This window comes from Stegodyphus dumicola, chromosome 2, assembly GCF_044657685.1.
Source record: "Stegodyphus dumicola isolate Sdum_Otavi_A_Nest chromosome 2, ASM4465768v1".
NCBI lineage: Eukaryota > Metazoa > Arthropoda > Arachnida > Araneae > Eresidae > Stegodyphus > Stegodyphus dumicola.
The window spans coordinates 142,590,877-142,608,221 of NC_140769.1; the positions used below are offsets into that span (position 1 = coordinate 142,590,877).

The 17,345-nt window shown below is 31.9% G+C and overlaps 1 protein-coding gene across 1 annotated transcript in view; it reads right to left on the bottom strand.

Moving 5' to 3' along the window:
* Nucleotides 1–17,099, bottom strand: part of pths (probable ATP-dependent RNA helicase DDX47) — a 40,402-nt gene extending 23,303 nt beyond the window's left edge. Inside the window, exons 1-5 of the mRNA XM_085811154.1 lie at nt 16,853–17,099; nt 11,089–11,182; nt 3,774–3,962; nt 3,603–3,674; nt 1,813–1,883 (exon numbers count right to left, since the gene is read on the bottom strand). Coding sequence (XP_085667280.1) covers nt 1,813–1,883; nt 3,603–3,674; nt 3,774–3,962; nt 11,089–11,182; nt 16,853–16,921 — 495 coding nt within the window. The 5' untranslated portion in view covers nt 16,922–17,099. The remainder of the gene's footprint in view (nt 1–1,812; nt 1,884–3,602; nt 3,675–3,773; nt 3,963–11,088; nt 11,183–16,852) is intronic.
* Between the last annotated feature and the right edge of the window lie 246 nt (nt 17,100–17,345).

Below are 17,345 nucleotides of genomic sequence, written 5' to 3' on the forward strand. Positions count from 1 at the left end.
GCTTAATATTTATTTGTTTACTTTATTAAACATTTCTTTTAACGCGCGCATGCGTAAAGCATACATTACGCATAGTTGAAATTAGAAAATTGCAACCGTGATATTTATAATGACGAGGAATTTGATTTAAATTATATCAAGATGGAGTACATCGAGATGAAATAATACATTTAGTAAGAATTTTAGTAAGAAAAGATTTCGGAATGGTTAGAGAAACAAAGGAGTCTTTATCCATTTTTTGCAGCAATTCCACTTTTTGTTTCATAGACATCGAAACATGCTTTCCCTTTGTAGATCCAGCATCGGAAATTCTATTTGACATAATCGAAAGTTCCAACTTACTTTTATAAAATTGCTCTAACAGTCTGCAAAAAATAATAAGCCGGTTCCAATTTGAAGATTAAGGAACAGCGCAATTTGCAACATTAACTGAAATAGATAATTAGATAGTTTTAGCTTAGCTTATACTGTCCGTTATACATTAAACGCGCATGCGTAAACGTATTATGCGCATGCGTACACTCATATGCGCATGCACAGAAAGTTTATAGCTTTGAGGTCCGTATTATAGATCGTTTCGGATTATGGGTGTCCGGATTAACGACTTTTGACTGTATATTCATTTGATGATATATTGACAACCTGTATTTAAAGCATATTTATAAGTGAACATTAGTGCTCTGTTTGAATTTTAAGTTCCTGACAGTTGAGTACATGCATAAAATATCTGGTTGTAATGAAAATTTCCTGCCAAAAAACATTCTTAATAAAATAAAATAATAATAAAAAAAAATGCAGTACCTTTAGTGCGGATAGTAATCACTATCAAAATTTATGATCTTCTGCCTACATTTTGGTAGTTTTTTAAAGCCTTTGGCCCAGAAACTTGGTAGTCGCGAGTCCAAAAACAGATCAACCTCATTTCCAATGTTCTGTGCACAATGAAAGATGCAGCTGCAGGTGTGAAAAAAGGTAGAAGTCCGAAGGAGCGATGTTGGGGCTATAAGGTGATGAGGAGGAGGATGTTGGGGCTATGTGGCAAAAAATCCCATTCGAGTCCATATCAAGTACAGCCAGTGAATGCAGACACATGCATTATCTAAATGGAACATTACCTTTTTGCTTCTGAATTCAGTTTTCCTTAATAGCAGCATAAACACAGATTAGCATCTCACTGTACACCTTACTGTCAAGGATTTGACTTTTTTCAGATACTCTTTGTGGATAATACCACAGAAATGCCATGTTGAACACCAGGCTAATTATAAGCTGAATAAAATAAAAATATCTGCCCTGAAGACGCCCCCCCCCCCTGCAGAGCAGCATGAAATTGATAAACAGATTTCGGAATGGTTAGAGAAACAAAGGATATGCCTTTATATACTTTTTGCAGCAATTCCACTTTTTGTTTGATGGACATCGAAACATGCTTTCGCTTTGTAGATCCTTTGGCAGCTCCAAAATTGTAAACTCTTTTTGACATAATCAAAAGTTCAAGCTTACTTTTCATAAAATTGCTGTAACAGTCTGCAAAAAATAATAAGCCAGATCCAATTTTAAGATAATTAGATAATTTTAGCCTAGCTTAAACCATCCGCTATACATTAAACGCACATGCGTAAAGGTATTATGCGCCTGCGTAAACGCATATGTGCATGTGTAAATGCATAAGGCATTAAGCTTGTAGCTTTGAGATCCGGATTATAGATCATTCCAGATTATGGAGGTCCGGATTAAAGACTTTGTACCGTAATACTCAAACATGATTAATAAATACTATAAACATTTTTTAGAAGAAAGATTAACACTTACCAAGAATTTCAAAGCCCTGAGACTAAAACCTTTTGTATTTTCCAGGTGATCTACTAGTCGTCCAGGAGTAGCTATAAAGAATTAAAGCATATTCATAAAGAATTAAAGCACTGTTTTTTAAAAAACTACAATGAGCTGGCTCTATATTGTATGAACACTAACTTAATCTTTCATGTTAATAAGAATCCTATTCTTGCTATTATTTAATACTTGTATAAGTTATCATTCATAACAATATGTAATAAGGATTTTCAAACTTATTTCAGAGCAGAATCTGCAGACTTCTTTGTCGCATGCTGCCTTTGTAGTGTAGCAATTTTAAGAGCCAGCAATGTATATGGATATTAAATTAGCTGTCATGCTGAATTTTGAACATACACAAAATATTATAAAATTAGTCAGTTAAATCAAATTTAAACTAGACATTTTAATCATAGAATTAAAATCATTTACAATCTGAGACATGTGAATAAAACCTATGGATCTCTTCGTATATACATATCTTTAAATTTCAGGCTACATATCTCTTTTGTGCAGTCATACACAGAGAGAAGCCGCAGTTATTTTTGGAAAGAATAAAAATGTAGGTTAACTCTGTGGAAAGTATTAAAGTGCAGGATAGCTCTGCAAAAAGAATAAAAATGAAAATTAACTCTGATATAAAACTAATTGTTCTTTAACCAAAAATTCAGAATTTAGCTAAGCTAAATAAATTTATGCAATGGACCAGACTTTTTTTCATAACTTAAGCCATGTTAAGTTCTTATTTAGATGGCTCATATCAAGAGCCCCCTAAAGATATTCAAGATGTCTTGGTGGGTTTTGAATATCATGTAAACTATGATATAGATTAATAGCAATCCGTATGATAAATTAATGAGATCTCCTATAAAATCAAATAAACTTTAACCCTCTGATCAGCAAGGCCATTATGAAAGTATAAATACAGGCTTTTTAAAACATGTCCAAAATATTAAGGCAATATATAAGAAGTACATAAATTCAGTTATAAAGTAGTGTATTTTGGCATTAAAATAACGAAAATGCCTCTTTCTCATGGCAGTTTTGGAAAATTCGGGCTTTTTTAGCAAAATCCTGTACCAGTCAAAGAGTTAACCAAATTTCAAACGAGTTTTTATCAAAATTTTATTATGGAAATATAAATGAAAAACATGTTGCAATTTGAAATACAGTACAAAGTAAATAATCAGGACTCGTCAGGACTTCAGCGACTTCGGATTAGGGATTTTTTCCGGATTATAGATCATCATTTTAAATCTGGTAAGATGGCATGCAGAAATTATACAATAAAAAATATGAAACCGTAATTTATGAAATTAAGAGCAATTACGATCTAAAGGGTATCAAAATTTATAAAAAAAAAGCTTAATATTCATTTGTTTACTTTATTAAACATTTCTTTCAATGTAAGTTAAGTTGCTTCGTTTTTTGTGCTAATACTTTCTCTTTAATTCTCTCTTCTATAAACAGACATAATTTCTTGTTCAGTTACAAAGTTCCACTGTTCAAATCCTGTAATTGCTGTGTCAAGAATACCGACTAACTTGTCAATCGAAATTTTTTCGTTTTCAATAAACTCTCTGTTACTTTCTTCACTATCGGAAGCGTGCATGTGTAAACGCTTTACTGCCTTTACGTGCATGCGTAAGTTTGTGGCTTTGAGGTCCGGATTATAGATCATTTCGGATAATGGACGTCCAGATTACGGACTTTGTACTGTACTAAAAATTCAAATTCTGGGTTAAAAACAGATGAAAAATATATTTTACCTATTATTATATGGGGTTTCTTTGACAATGCCAGACTCTGAGTCATCATGTCCATTCCACCAACAATAACAGCTATAAAAAAACATATATGCAACATTTACATTACAAAAAAGAAATTTTATAATATATTTTAGACGTAGCATAAAATGCACAAACATTATAGAAACATACCTGTTTTTACACCAATGGATGAACCCAGTGCTTCAAATTGTTCGGCTATCTGAAAGGCTAATTCTCTTGTAGGAGTAAGAACAAGTGCAAAAAATCTCTGTGGAGTTTTCAGCAAGGCTTGTAACACTGGTATGGCAAATGCACCAGTTTTCCCTGACCCAGTTTCAGCCAATCCAATAATGTCTCGTCCTATATCAATTTCAAAATACTTCATACCAGTATTTGTATTTGTATTTTATACCATTATATAATACATTCTGGGATAGCAATAGCATTTCATTTGTAATATTGTAGAATCAGCTCTTAAAATGTACAAAAGTACAGTATATTTTGCAAATGATTCAAGAAGAGATGCTATAAATAAGTAAAAAAAAATCATAGTTCACTTTTTGGAAATTGAATTTTATAATCCATAGCATGTGCTGGGGCTATGGATAAAATATTTTTAACCCTTTGAGACGTGTGCAATATTATTTTTATAATTTTTTAACTGAAAACTCTAGAAATTGGATATTATGATCCTAGAGACAAATACATGAATTAAAAAAAAATGTACTTTTGCCCATTGTTCTCTGGGTGGTGGTCGCACTGTGAAACCACCACACGTCTACGACTTTGAAACTTACTGAGGTAGTAGGAAAAAAAACTTCAATAAATGACAAAATTTAAGATTTATTTTTTAATGTACGTAAGAATTGCATTATATATAATTTTTTTACATTATTTTACAAAGTAAATCATCAGAAAAAATTAAAAAATAAACATTTATGTAATTTTTCTATAGCAGTGAAAATATAATTACCTACATAATAAGGACATTTGGCTAAATGGATAAAAAACTCAGTAAAATAAGGATAAAAAAAAGACTCTGTGGTTTTTTTGGGGGGGAGGGGTTCATGCATAGACCAACATTGCACATTTTGCACATGTATCTTCTGTGAGGTTTCTCTCTTGTGCTGCAAAATGTACACTGCCTAGATCTAAATTTCACTGCTATATATGCTGCATTATTTACTTTCTTTTCATATGGCACATGAAATTTGTGTTTTTTTATGTTAATGGGGGGGGGGGCTTGGTCTTTTCGACTTTAATACGGATCATTCGTTTCTCATTCATATTTATTTTATTCGCATTTCGTCCCAAAGTATTCAGAAAATATTTTTAATTTAAATAAATCTTTACACAATTTCTATTTTTAATTATAGCAAAGTATATTTATATTCAATTTAAACCACAAGAAATAATTTATAAAATCACAATACTAGCTTGTGGAGCAAAGTATGTTGAGGTCAGAGAAAAGTCTCTGGAAAAGAAAGACCTTTTTACTGGGCAGGTGCATGTATTGTTTAGTAATAAAATAACTCTGTGCTTTTCAAAACCCCTTATCTATATCCAGGTAAAAATAAACATTCCTATTTGAGAAGCAAGCAAACGCCATTGTGAAGAACAGTGGTTTCAAGGCGCGACCTTTGAGCCTCTAGAGCATTGTGACACAATGTTCAAGTGGCACAGTGGTAGCGGCCTGAAACCACAAAACAAATGCCATACATATAGAGGGGTTTTTTTATATATACAGTTTAATTATTGCTATTTTTTATTGTTTATGATAGAAATTATGATGGGCGAGGGATAACATTTGAAATTTAAAGTTGTTTATATTAATAAAAGGAAGTTATTTTGTCCCATTGAAAATGAATTTTAAAAGGCATCCGGTTTGAAGTACTAAGACCTAAAACAATTATGATTCTGCAGTCATTTTGTGTTATTTGAGGTAAAAGATCAGTAATCAATTGATTTTCACTCAAAAATTTTGGAAAGAAGAGGAGAAAACAATTCGAAAATTGGTGGTTTCAAGGCGTGACTACCGCGCATCAAAGGGTTAAAGCATTAAATAAATATGTGGCAATCATTTTATATATTTATATGGCAATCATTTTTGTAATGGGTAGCAACTCAACTAAAAAAAAAACCTCATCATCTTAATTATTAAATGTTTTAAACTTTCCCTTGAATCCTTCCAAATTTTTGCTGTCCTGAGATGGGATCTTCAGAAGTTTCATTGATTAACATGTTACTTCTCTTTTATAAAGAAATTACTATTGGTCATTGATATTTTGAAATTCATATATACATAAGTCTCTTTTCTAAGCTGAAAACAACAAATGTCAACATGTACGACATTACAGCAGAAGACCGAGATGTATTTTTAATGTAATCTTCAGAGTGAACAATTTGAAATTCATCTCAGAGGGAAAAAGTACAATACAGTGATTCACATATGTTCCCTACAGCAAATATAGGAGTGGCTAAGAAATTTGAAAACTAAAAGATTTTCTTAACCTATTGAAAACTATATAAGAAAAATCAGGGATAAATAATAAGAAATAAATAAAATTTTAATTTAACCAAAAAAATAATATAGAAATGCACCAAATACACAGTATCAAAATTTTAAATAAAATTAAGTTGCACACAAAATTTGTAAACAACAAGAAAAACAGATTTCAAAGTAGCAGAAAGCTTTCTATTATATTTAAGAAAAATTGTGATGCCGTTCAAGTATTATATGGATACTCTTCTGTCATCAGGACCAGATTCAGAATTTATGTATGTAAATTGTAAGTGCATAGAAATGCACCAAATACACAGTATCAAAATTTTAAATAAAATTAAGTTGCACACAAAATTTGTAAACAACAAGAAAAACAGATTTCAAAGTAGCAGAAAGCTGACTATTATATTTAAGAAAAATTGTGATGCCGTTCAAGTATTATATGGATACTCTTCTGTCATCAGGACCAGATTCAGAATTTATGTATGTAAATTGTAAGTGCATAGAAATGCACCAAATACACAGTATCGAAATTTTAAATAAAATTATGTTGCACACAACAACAAAAACAGATTTCAAAGTAGTAAGTAGAAAGCTGACTATTATATTTAAGAAAAATTGTGATGCCTTTCAAGTATTATATGCATACTCTTCTGTCATCAGGAATAGATTCAGAAGTGTATGTATGTAAGTTGTAAGTGCATATATATGTGTGTGTACACACAGAGATACATATATATGTACACTGTGGAAAAAAAGGGGGGACAGTTTATCTTCCATTCTACTGGGTCGGCTGACGAAATTCAAATTGTGTTTTTAAGTGCAACTTAGGATATATATTACATTTATATATAGCACTATTCTAGCATAGGTATTTTGACACAAAATCGGACTTTCTCTGAGTTGATGTGCCAGTTTTTTTCCATATTTTGATTCTACGACTCATATTATGCCTAAATATTAAATTTTTAATATTTGGTGCGAAACTTACAGAAAAATTCAAAAATTTACCTTGGCCCAATTTTTTTCAGTTTGAGCCAAGAATAATTCACTTGGCAAATTTCTTAATTTATAGCAACCTATTTTCCTTTCCTTTTTTTCATTGTAGGCGAATGGGAAAAAAGTCATCATTCACACTTTCAAATAATTCGATCAAGGCGCATTAACCACATTTTTTTTATTATAGCTTATAATAAATACGCCAAATTTCAAAACGTGCCAAAATGTGAATTCATATATCTTAGGAAATTTGAAATTAAAAAAACCCTAATTTTTTGCAGGTATGCTTAGAATTACATCTACTTTAAGATGATGGCAAAAATTTTATATTATAATTCAAAGTTTTTTTTGAAAAATTTTAAAAAATCATTTAAAAATACAAATTTAAAAAATAAATCATAAAAAATGAGCAAATTTTATTTGGTATGAGCCTAAATTTCAAAATGTGAAAGGAAGAATCAAATAAGTTTAATAAAAAAAAGATTAATAAATGTTTACCAAATTGAATTAACTTTAAGGAGGTAAAATTTTGAGAGCTAATTTTTTTAAAACTACTCGTGCGATTTTTACCAAACTTGAGTCGTAGAATCGAAATATGGAAAAAAATTGGCATGTCATTTCAGAAAAAATTAGATTTTTGTGTCAAAATACCTATTATATTATAGAACAATGCTATATATAAATCTAATACATACCCTAAGTTATGCTTTCGAGACGTGAAAGACGCAAGATGAATTTCATCAATCGGCCCAGTAGAACAGGAGATATAGAGCTGTCCCCCCCTTTATTTTTTTGCAGTTTACTGCTTAGAAAGTGACACTAGAATCAGCATGATGAAGCGGTTTTTTTTTTTTTTTTTTTTTTTTTTTTTTTTTTTTTTTTTTAAGTGTACATACATTATCATTTGTGCATACATCAACACATCCATCTGTTCATACACAGATATATACATACATTTCTAGACTCAGTCCCGATAACAGAACAGTATCATTATATGAGCCCATACTTGTTAACCATGATGGCAAACAAATATAGATTTATATATAATTTATTTTATAATTTTTCCTAAAATTACTTTTAAAACTTGATCTCGCCATTTATTATTTTAAAGAATCCGTCTTTCTGTGACTATGAAACTTTAAAGCCATGAGGTTACAATGAGAAGAGCCAGCAACATATTTCACATTATTCTGTAATACACAGAATTTTGTGATGAGATGTTAGAAGGCTTCTTGCATGGATTAATTATGCGGGCTTCTTTAAAAACTGCATCTTAATAACAATCGTAATATCTTTCATACAGCTTCTTTCTGTCCCACTTGAACACTTGAAATGATTCTAAAGAATTCATGTAACAGTAGGAGGTATCTGTACTGCAGTATTTACTTCATATATAATAAACCATATGCTGAACAATTTGTTTTGTAGACAGAACTTTGTACGAAATTCTTCAGTCTCTAATTCCTTCTCTCGATGAGGATTCCGGTTGTAAAGAAACTGATAGCTCATCTTCAAACTGCGCAGAATCTGGGTGATTCTCTTCAAACTTCATTAAATCAAGATGATTCATCCAACAGCATAGAATAAGAATGTTTTTCTTCAGACTTTCTCAAATCAGGATGATTCATCCAACAGCACAGAATCAGGATGATTCTCTTCAAATTTCATTGAATCAGGATGATTCATCCAATAGCATAGAATCAAGATGACTTTCAACAAACTTCACTGAATCAGGATAAATCATTTAACTGCGTATAATCAGGTTGATTCTCGAAAAACTCACCATGTAGAGTTGAATCTCCCCCTGATTCGAAGCAACTCTTCAGTTCTTAAACACTGGTTGTTCTTTAGCTGGATAAATTACTGGGGTCCTGCGTTGGGCTGCCAGTATATAGGCAGGCAGCCATACATCTAAGCACTGTTAACTTCTATTGTTTTATGTCAGTTTCTGTTTTTCTTAAAAACATTAAAACTGTATCTTGTTATTGACATTTACTATTTTAAAAAAAAATCTATCTTGCCATCTCTATACACTTGAGGCCATGAGGTTGCAGATTCAAAAAAAAAAAAAAAAAAGAGAGAGAGAGAGAGAGAGATTTTCTTGGCTTTACAAAAAAAAAAAAAAAAAAAAAAAAAAATATGGTGAAGTAAAACATCCAACGAACAATACAAACTTTAGATTTTTATTACATTTTTGGTTGTTATTAACCCAATTGTAGAATACATAAGTTGAACATATGAGCAAAAGTAGCACAGGAATTTAATTTCATAAAAGCCCTTCTGCTGGGGTTTCTGCAAGCAGAGTATTTATTCATTTTCTTCCTTTAAAACATAAAACTGACTTTTAAACTAACATATTTTGGTACTTTTCTATTATCGGAAGTAATTGGATGTGTGCATGTATGTATGTACGTACATATGTGTACATACACATACAGATTTCTGAACGATAAGATAAGTACATACAAATTTCTGAATGACTGATAAGTCCCGATAAGATAAGTACCCATATTTCATTGCATTTTATGCAAAAGAATTCTTTACTTAATTAAAAAGCTTTCAAATTCTTTATTCTTTTTTCTGTCCACTGAGTTTATATCTTACAATGACATTATTTTCTCTTTATATGATTTTACTTGAAAAATTTGTTTTGCTTTCAATAAATCTTAATGAAATAATTTTTAAAACATGAGTATGTTTTGGCTATTTATTTATACACAAACATGAGAAATTTAACATAAAAATTAGAGAAAAATGCTAATTATTAAAAAAATGCAACCTGTAAAATTCTTTATATAAACCAATGACCCCAAGTTCATCCAGATTGTTGAAATTTTCTGTATATATTCCTGAAACCCCACTCAAATGAATAAATATATAGGCATATACACATATAGCTATCGTCCTGTCATTAATAGTTCAAAAATAAAGAGTACACTCCACAAGTATTTACATTTCCAGATTTTCATTTTTATGCTACATGGACTTGAAATCACATATCAAATGTTTTTACACTGAAACTTGGATACTGTTCTGTTATCAGGAGAAGGGTTCAGAAATTTATGTTTATATACATGTATATATGTAGAACGATCCTGCAGAACTGGAAATTCTTCTTTCTACAACGTATATTTCCACAACATTAACACCAAATTTTGTTGTATGACAAACAAATTAAAAAGGCAAAGAAAGTCATCCATGAACTTTCATAAGAATGAAATTATTCTCAGAACAATTGAAGTATTCAAATCAGGACACTCAAACTGCAGACACTGCAACCGAGTCTCTATCATCCTTTTCCAGTGATGAACTAGATTTTGAGAAATATTTGGGTAATATTGAAAAGGCTAAGGTAAAGCAAATGAAAATAAAGAACCAAGAGCCTTTAGATATAAAAATGGAAAAAAAATACAAACAAGATTTCTACACAGCCTTTGAAAAAATAGAAAAATATGATTTCTCTTGCAAGACACCTCTTTTAGAACTTATAAAAATCTATTCTGAAAGGTTTAAAGAAGTAGCCGTAACAGTAAGAGCTCTTCCTCCTACTCAAGTTAGTGTGGAAAAACTCTTCTCAGCTCTGAGATTTATCAAATTGGATCTTCAGTAATCTAACAAAGAAGATCTTGTCAAAGCTATACTGTTTGCCAGAAATTACTAATGCCAGTTTTTCCACTTCATAATAAATGCTTCATAATATGTTATCATTTTTTTTCAGTAGCATCTAATACTTTTATATAAAAAAATTTTTTTTTAATGATGCTCTAACACATGTGTATATGTTTACATATATATGAGCAAGTCAGAGTCTGTCACTATTCCAGGAGTCTGTCATTTGCCCTACCGACTCCTCAGCCCTGATAAAAATGTCATGAATTTTTTCATTAGAAAAGATATTATTTTACTGATTATGAGATAAAAGGCACATTTTAGAAACTTATAAGAGAAGAAATATACTATTTTTTTTTTTTTTTTTTTTTTTACCTTGAAGAGCAACAGGTATTGCTTCAATCTGAATAGCTGTGGGAGTTTTCCATTTTAATTGATCACAAGCTTCACAAAGCACATCTACTACACCCTGAAATAATTTCAATACTTACAAGTTACAAAACAAAAACAAAATAGCTCTCCTTCAGTCAAATTCATTAAATTTGTATAATAACAACACATTAAAAATTAAATAAAACTTCTAACTCTGCATCATAAAGGTATGTAACATCATCTTAATTATACATCAAATAATCAGGCCATCTTAATTATTTTGCCATATTTCTAATCAAAAAAGCATTACTGAGATGACACTGTAGTCCTATTTCTTGATTAAAAAAAGTTTGAAAACGTAGAAAGAAGTATGAAACTGCAAACATTAGCATTTTTAAGAATGAATTATTAATTCTATTACTCTTATTGCTTAGGGCTGCACTAAAGTATATTAAAGCGATTCTATAACAAAATTTTTTAAGATTATTGTAGTCTTGGTATTTTTCCAATTCTAGTGTCTTTATGAATTCATGTGTTTTGCACATATTCACAATTTACATTTCATTAATTTTATTCATGTGTAAATGATATTGAATGATAAGTTACACAGTCTGCATATAATGGTTCATGAGTTTTACCTGTATGGAAATGATGCAGAAGCCTACTTGCCAACCTACAACACTCAGAAATTGGGATAATTTTTTAAGAAATAAGGTGATTTTTCTTAGTGAGAAAAAGATTTTTAAATGTTAAAAATGTATTTTTAGTAATAAATTAACTTTAAATAGTTACTAATTAATATCTGACAGTTCAGTTACTAATTCTTAAAATCCAAATTTTGTTTGGTCCTTTGTTTCCATAGAAAAAATTCCTTTTTCCTTTTTCGATAAAACTCATTTTGTCCTTGTGTTTTTGTGTATACACATGTTTGAGATCATTGGCCCTTCCACCATACAAAATCAAAAAAATCACAATGACAAACCATACACATTGCAAATGTATTACATTTCCTTAGACAAATAATAGAAGAAAAGTCATCTGTGTACGATTTTTGAAAAGTGCACAAGTATTTACCTTCTCTGCAGAGATAACTAAAACAAAATGTCATAATTTCTTAAACTATTTCTTGAAAGGATCTGTGCGCTTACACAGCTTAGCGAGAAGATGAACAAAATATCAACCTCGATCTTGTTTTGCACTCGTTGGCTAAAACGTGCCAAATGACATGCAGTGGCCCTTGATGCTCACTAAAGAAATGGAACACGGCATTTTCAGACATGTGCTCTCACTCACAAAGCAGAAGCACGCCACAATTTCTCCCTGATAAAACTACTTTGGTTTTCTATGCAGTCTACAGAAAAACCAGATGCTTTCAGATACCCAAAATCACTTTTTTTGGGGTGCAAATAACAAAGTATTAAGCCAAGCTACATTAAAATTGTGAGAAATTTTAAGAATAAGAGAAAGTGAGAAAGTCAGGAGAAATATGTTGTAAATCGGGTTGGTGGGAAAACAGTCGGAAATCGAGATTCTCCCAGCTAAATCGGAAGATTTGGCAACTCTGCAGAAGTCAAGCAGTTTTTTTTTTTTTTTTTTTTTTTTTTTTTTTTTTTTTTTTTCCCAGTTTACACAGATGCTATCAATGAATGTCAATTTCTAGATTAATTTAAAAAGTTTTGAAATGGAAATTTTAACAAAGAAGATGGGAACAGAAGTTCATGACCAAGAAAAGTAGAAAATGCACTCAAAATTAAATCAAAAATATTGATGATGCTGATTCCATTTATCACTAATAAAAAAGAAAGGAGAGACTTTCAAAACTAGTAAATAACATTAAATCATTTCAAACAAATAGCAAAATTTACTCATGAGGTAGTTTGTGTTTCATATGAATGCCATGCTGAAAACCATCAGCAACCAATACTCTTTACTCAGAAAAAAATGAAATGTGGAACTCCTGGTAAAAATTTTATCACAATTTCAGGAGAATCTTGGAACTGACACATTGGTAGGCATTGTTAAAATTGCTCAGTTATCTCAACAGTATTAAATCCTACAAGTTAAAAATACAGTCAAAAGTCGTTAATTCGGACACCCATAATCCGAAATGATCTATAATCCGCACCTCAACGCTAAAAACTTTCTGCGCATGCGCCGCGTGCAGCTAAGGTGTTGCTGAGGACAAAAAAACACCGGTTAATCTTCAAATTATGGTAACTTGGTGATTTTTTGGCGAAAATTTGGCGACCAACCCTGCTACAGCAACCTGCTAGTATTTTTTTTTTTTTTTGGATGCCATTTTGTTTTCACGAAGTAAAGGTGTTTTTTTTTTTTTTTTTTTTTTTTTTTCTTTTTTCTTTTACTCAACATTTTTTTCCAACAATCTGCTAACCGAATTATGCTTATGCTAGAACTTTTATGGAACAAAAGTGCTTAAAACATGACGAAGATTAGGTGCGAAATTGGGAGAAAGTGCAGAATCGCCCACTGCTTGCCGCGTTTTTAATAATTGCACATACACGGTATCATCCATGTACATGTCCACCTATTGTTACTTTAAAAAAAAAAAAATCCCAGAATTGCACAAAAATGGCAGGCTAATCTTTGGAATATGGTAACAGGTAGTTTGACGACATTTTGGTAAGGCAATAAAGGTTACTAGCTAGGACTTTAGCAGTGTACATGGATATAGTCAAGAGTGTGCGCAATGCCATTTTTGTGCAATTCTGGGATTTTATTTTTTTAAGAGAAAATAGGTTGACGTGTACATGGATGATACCGTGTATGTGCAATTCGTAAAAACGCGGCAAGCAGTGGGCTATTCTGCACTTTGTCCCAATTTCGGACCTAATCTTCGTCATGATTAAGCAATTTTATTCCATAAAAGTTCTAGCATAAGCGTAATTCGGCTAGCAGATTGTTGGAAATGTTGAGAAAAAAAAAAAAAAAAAAAAACATGCCTTTACTTCGTGAAAACAAAATGGCGTCCAAACAAAAACTAGCAGGTTGCTGTAGCAGGGTTGGTCGCCAAATTTTCGCCAAAAAATCGCCGAATTACCATAATCCAAAGATTAACCAAATGGCATTGAGCATACTTTTGACTTTATCTATGTACACTGCTAAAGTCCTAGCTAGTAACCTTTATCGCCTTACCAAAATGTCGCTAAACTACCTGTTACCATATTCCAAAGATTAGCCAAACACCTTTAAAGTTTGATTTGAAAACATGTAAACTATTTTGCGATAAAATTTTTTTCTAAATCACTAATGAAAATAATTGAACTCTTAAGTATAGCGAGATAAAAAACCAAAAAAATAGTTGAATTCTTAAGTACAGTGAAATACAATATCATTTTATTAGAATTCTGATGACTGATGCGGTGTTTGACCTCGAGTTCATTCCTAACAAATAAAATAGTGCTGAGTTGAAAGCAGTAACTGCTATGGAGTTGAGGTTTTGTGCAAGTATATATAAAATATTCTAGAAAAATGTGTTACGTCCATGTTATAGAACTACAGGGTGTTTCATAGATCATGGAACAAACTTGGAGGGGTGGTGGAGCGTATTAAATCACGCATTTTTTGTATAGGAATGTAGGGTCTTAAGTAACGGATTAAGGCAGGAATGAAAAAAAAAAAAAAAAGACACGAGAGGAAAATGTGTTTATGTACAAAATCAATGCAAAGTGCTTTTTTGCAGCAATACAGTATTCACAATAAATGTTCAAAAAATGGAATACTAACAGTAATAGGAACTACAGCTGAGATTGGCTGGCAATGCAGCGGTACAGGGCAGTAGTGAGCAGGACAAATCACGATCCGATGCATCACAGGATCATTCGAAACTCTGATGTCGAGCGTGATGGGTGAGTTTATGCACAGGAAAAAAGCTGACATGCATCTCATGTATGGTGCTGCTGATGGGAACAGCAGAGCAGCGCTACGGTTGTACCAGGAACGGTTTCCGAACAAGTATATGCCAAAGCACACGATGTTCGAGAGGTTGCATCGGTCTCTGTATGAAAACGGGTCATTTGAAGCCATATCTGACACTAGGAGTGGAAGAAGAAGTGCACGACAACCTCATATTAAAGAATCCATCTTGAACATTGTGCATGAATCACCTCAGACAAGTACAAGAGCTAATGCACAGCGTCTGCAGCTGAGTCATTCCACCGTTTGGAGAGTATTGCATGAAAATGGTTTATACCCATACCATTTGCAGAGAGTCCAAGCCTTGCAAGACACAGATTACCCTCTTGAAGTTCATTTCTGTCATTGACTCTTGCAGCAGTGTGCGGCACAGGTGGATTTCCCATCAGATGTGCTATTCACGGACGAGGCAACTTTCTCACAGGAGGGCATTTTCAATAGCCACAACATGCATATGAGGGCAACTCATAATCCACATGGCACACGTCCACATGCATTCCAAACCCGCTCAGTCATGTGATCATTAGCATGATGATTTATCTGGAAAGTCACACGACACCCAAATGCAATAGAAAGAAAATAGTCCAAATATCTTTTTTTTTCCCTCTATTTTACTCAACATCTGAACTAATAACCTACACTCTTCGCATTGTTTGGCGCATAATGCCCAAGTTGCCTAACGCAATTTCAGGGAGCTTGTCAAGTACCGATTATCTGAGTACTCCCAAAAATATTATAATTCCTTTAAATATCAGACCTCAGAAATTTATCCTTTGTAAAATTCATACAAAAATTGGCTTGAATATATCATTTTTATGTAACAGTGCACATGTTAAAGCTTATATAATGGAAAAAAATATGGAACCCCAACCAATGTCACATACCTAAATTTGGAACTTGCTTCTCCAAAGCAGTTCCCAGTGGTGACTTGGAATTGATTTCAGAGTTGATTAATGCAGAATTAAGACATGTGTAACTTTATTCATTATACGTTTGAATTCTTTTTCGACTATTTCGATACATCACCCTACCTTCATTATGTACATGTTTCTACACTCAACTTTTTTATAAACAAAGTCCAAATATTTATGTAAATTTAGTTCACAACAATTCTGAAACCTAGGAAACGTGCACAGTGTTATGGTTTTCTATAGCTTTAGATTTCTAGTTACAGTTGTTAAGCTACAACATACCTTGCATATCAATACTTGTGCTACTAACTGCATGTCTATGGAATTCTTTGAAAAGTTTGCACCGTAGTACGTTCTTTTAAAAACCTCTAGCTATTTCCTAAATACTGCTATTCTTATGATTGGGCAATTAAGCTGGTGTTTTCTGTCTCTGACAAATGAGTTTCAGTTTGATTTATTATATCAGATAATAATAAAAATTCATTTGCTATTAAAGTTTCCGTTTAATCATAGCATACGGTACACACGGGATTAGGCGGCATTATCATGAGCAGTAAACGCGGTGTTTATAATGAGCTGTAAACGAGTCATTTTGTTTGTCATTATGCCAAAATTTCTACAGGAAATATTTGGTAAGTCACCAAATGTAATGAATACGGCGTCATTGGACAATTCATTAACGAAAACACATAAAATTCATGATATAAATCAATACGCACGGAATGCGAACTAATGTTTCTTCATTTTGTTTGCAAAATACACACACAGCCGCATTTTATTACTGATTAAACATAATGAAGTTTGATGATGCATTAACATCGCGTGTAATGCTATAACTATACAATTAAGTAGTCTGATACTTGGTGCGAACTCTAAATTTTTAAATCTAATATCAGAAAACAAAATACGCTGTATAAACATACCAAAGACTGGAAAGAGACATCAGCTTTAACTTCACTCTCACTTAAACTGTTTCCTTCATCCGACTCCATTTTAAAAACCCCAGGTTAATTCTCTAATGCGATTAAAACATTTAATTATAGCACGCTTTATTGAACCCGAGTGCAATTCTGAAACATAGGAAACGTGCAAATTGTTATGATGCCATTCCAAAAATTAAAAAGTGGGAATCTGCAAGGCCATCTCTCCCACTCCCATCAAGACAAAGAAGGTCTTCATATATGAATTTTACAGATATCTGAGACCCTGATACCGGAAGTTTACAGAAAATGTGTACTTTTTCCCATGATGCCTTTCGAAATCGCTGTAGCATTTTAAGGTTACCAGAATAAATTTTGAAGCCAAGCAAGGTTTTGATCAGGTCAAAAGCAGCCAAGGTTTTGATCCAGTTAATGTTTGTTGCGAGGTAATGGTAGGGAAGTGTTAATTCTTTCAAATTCTTAAATGAACAATATT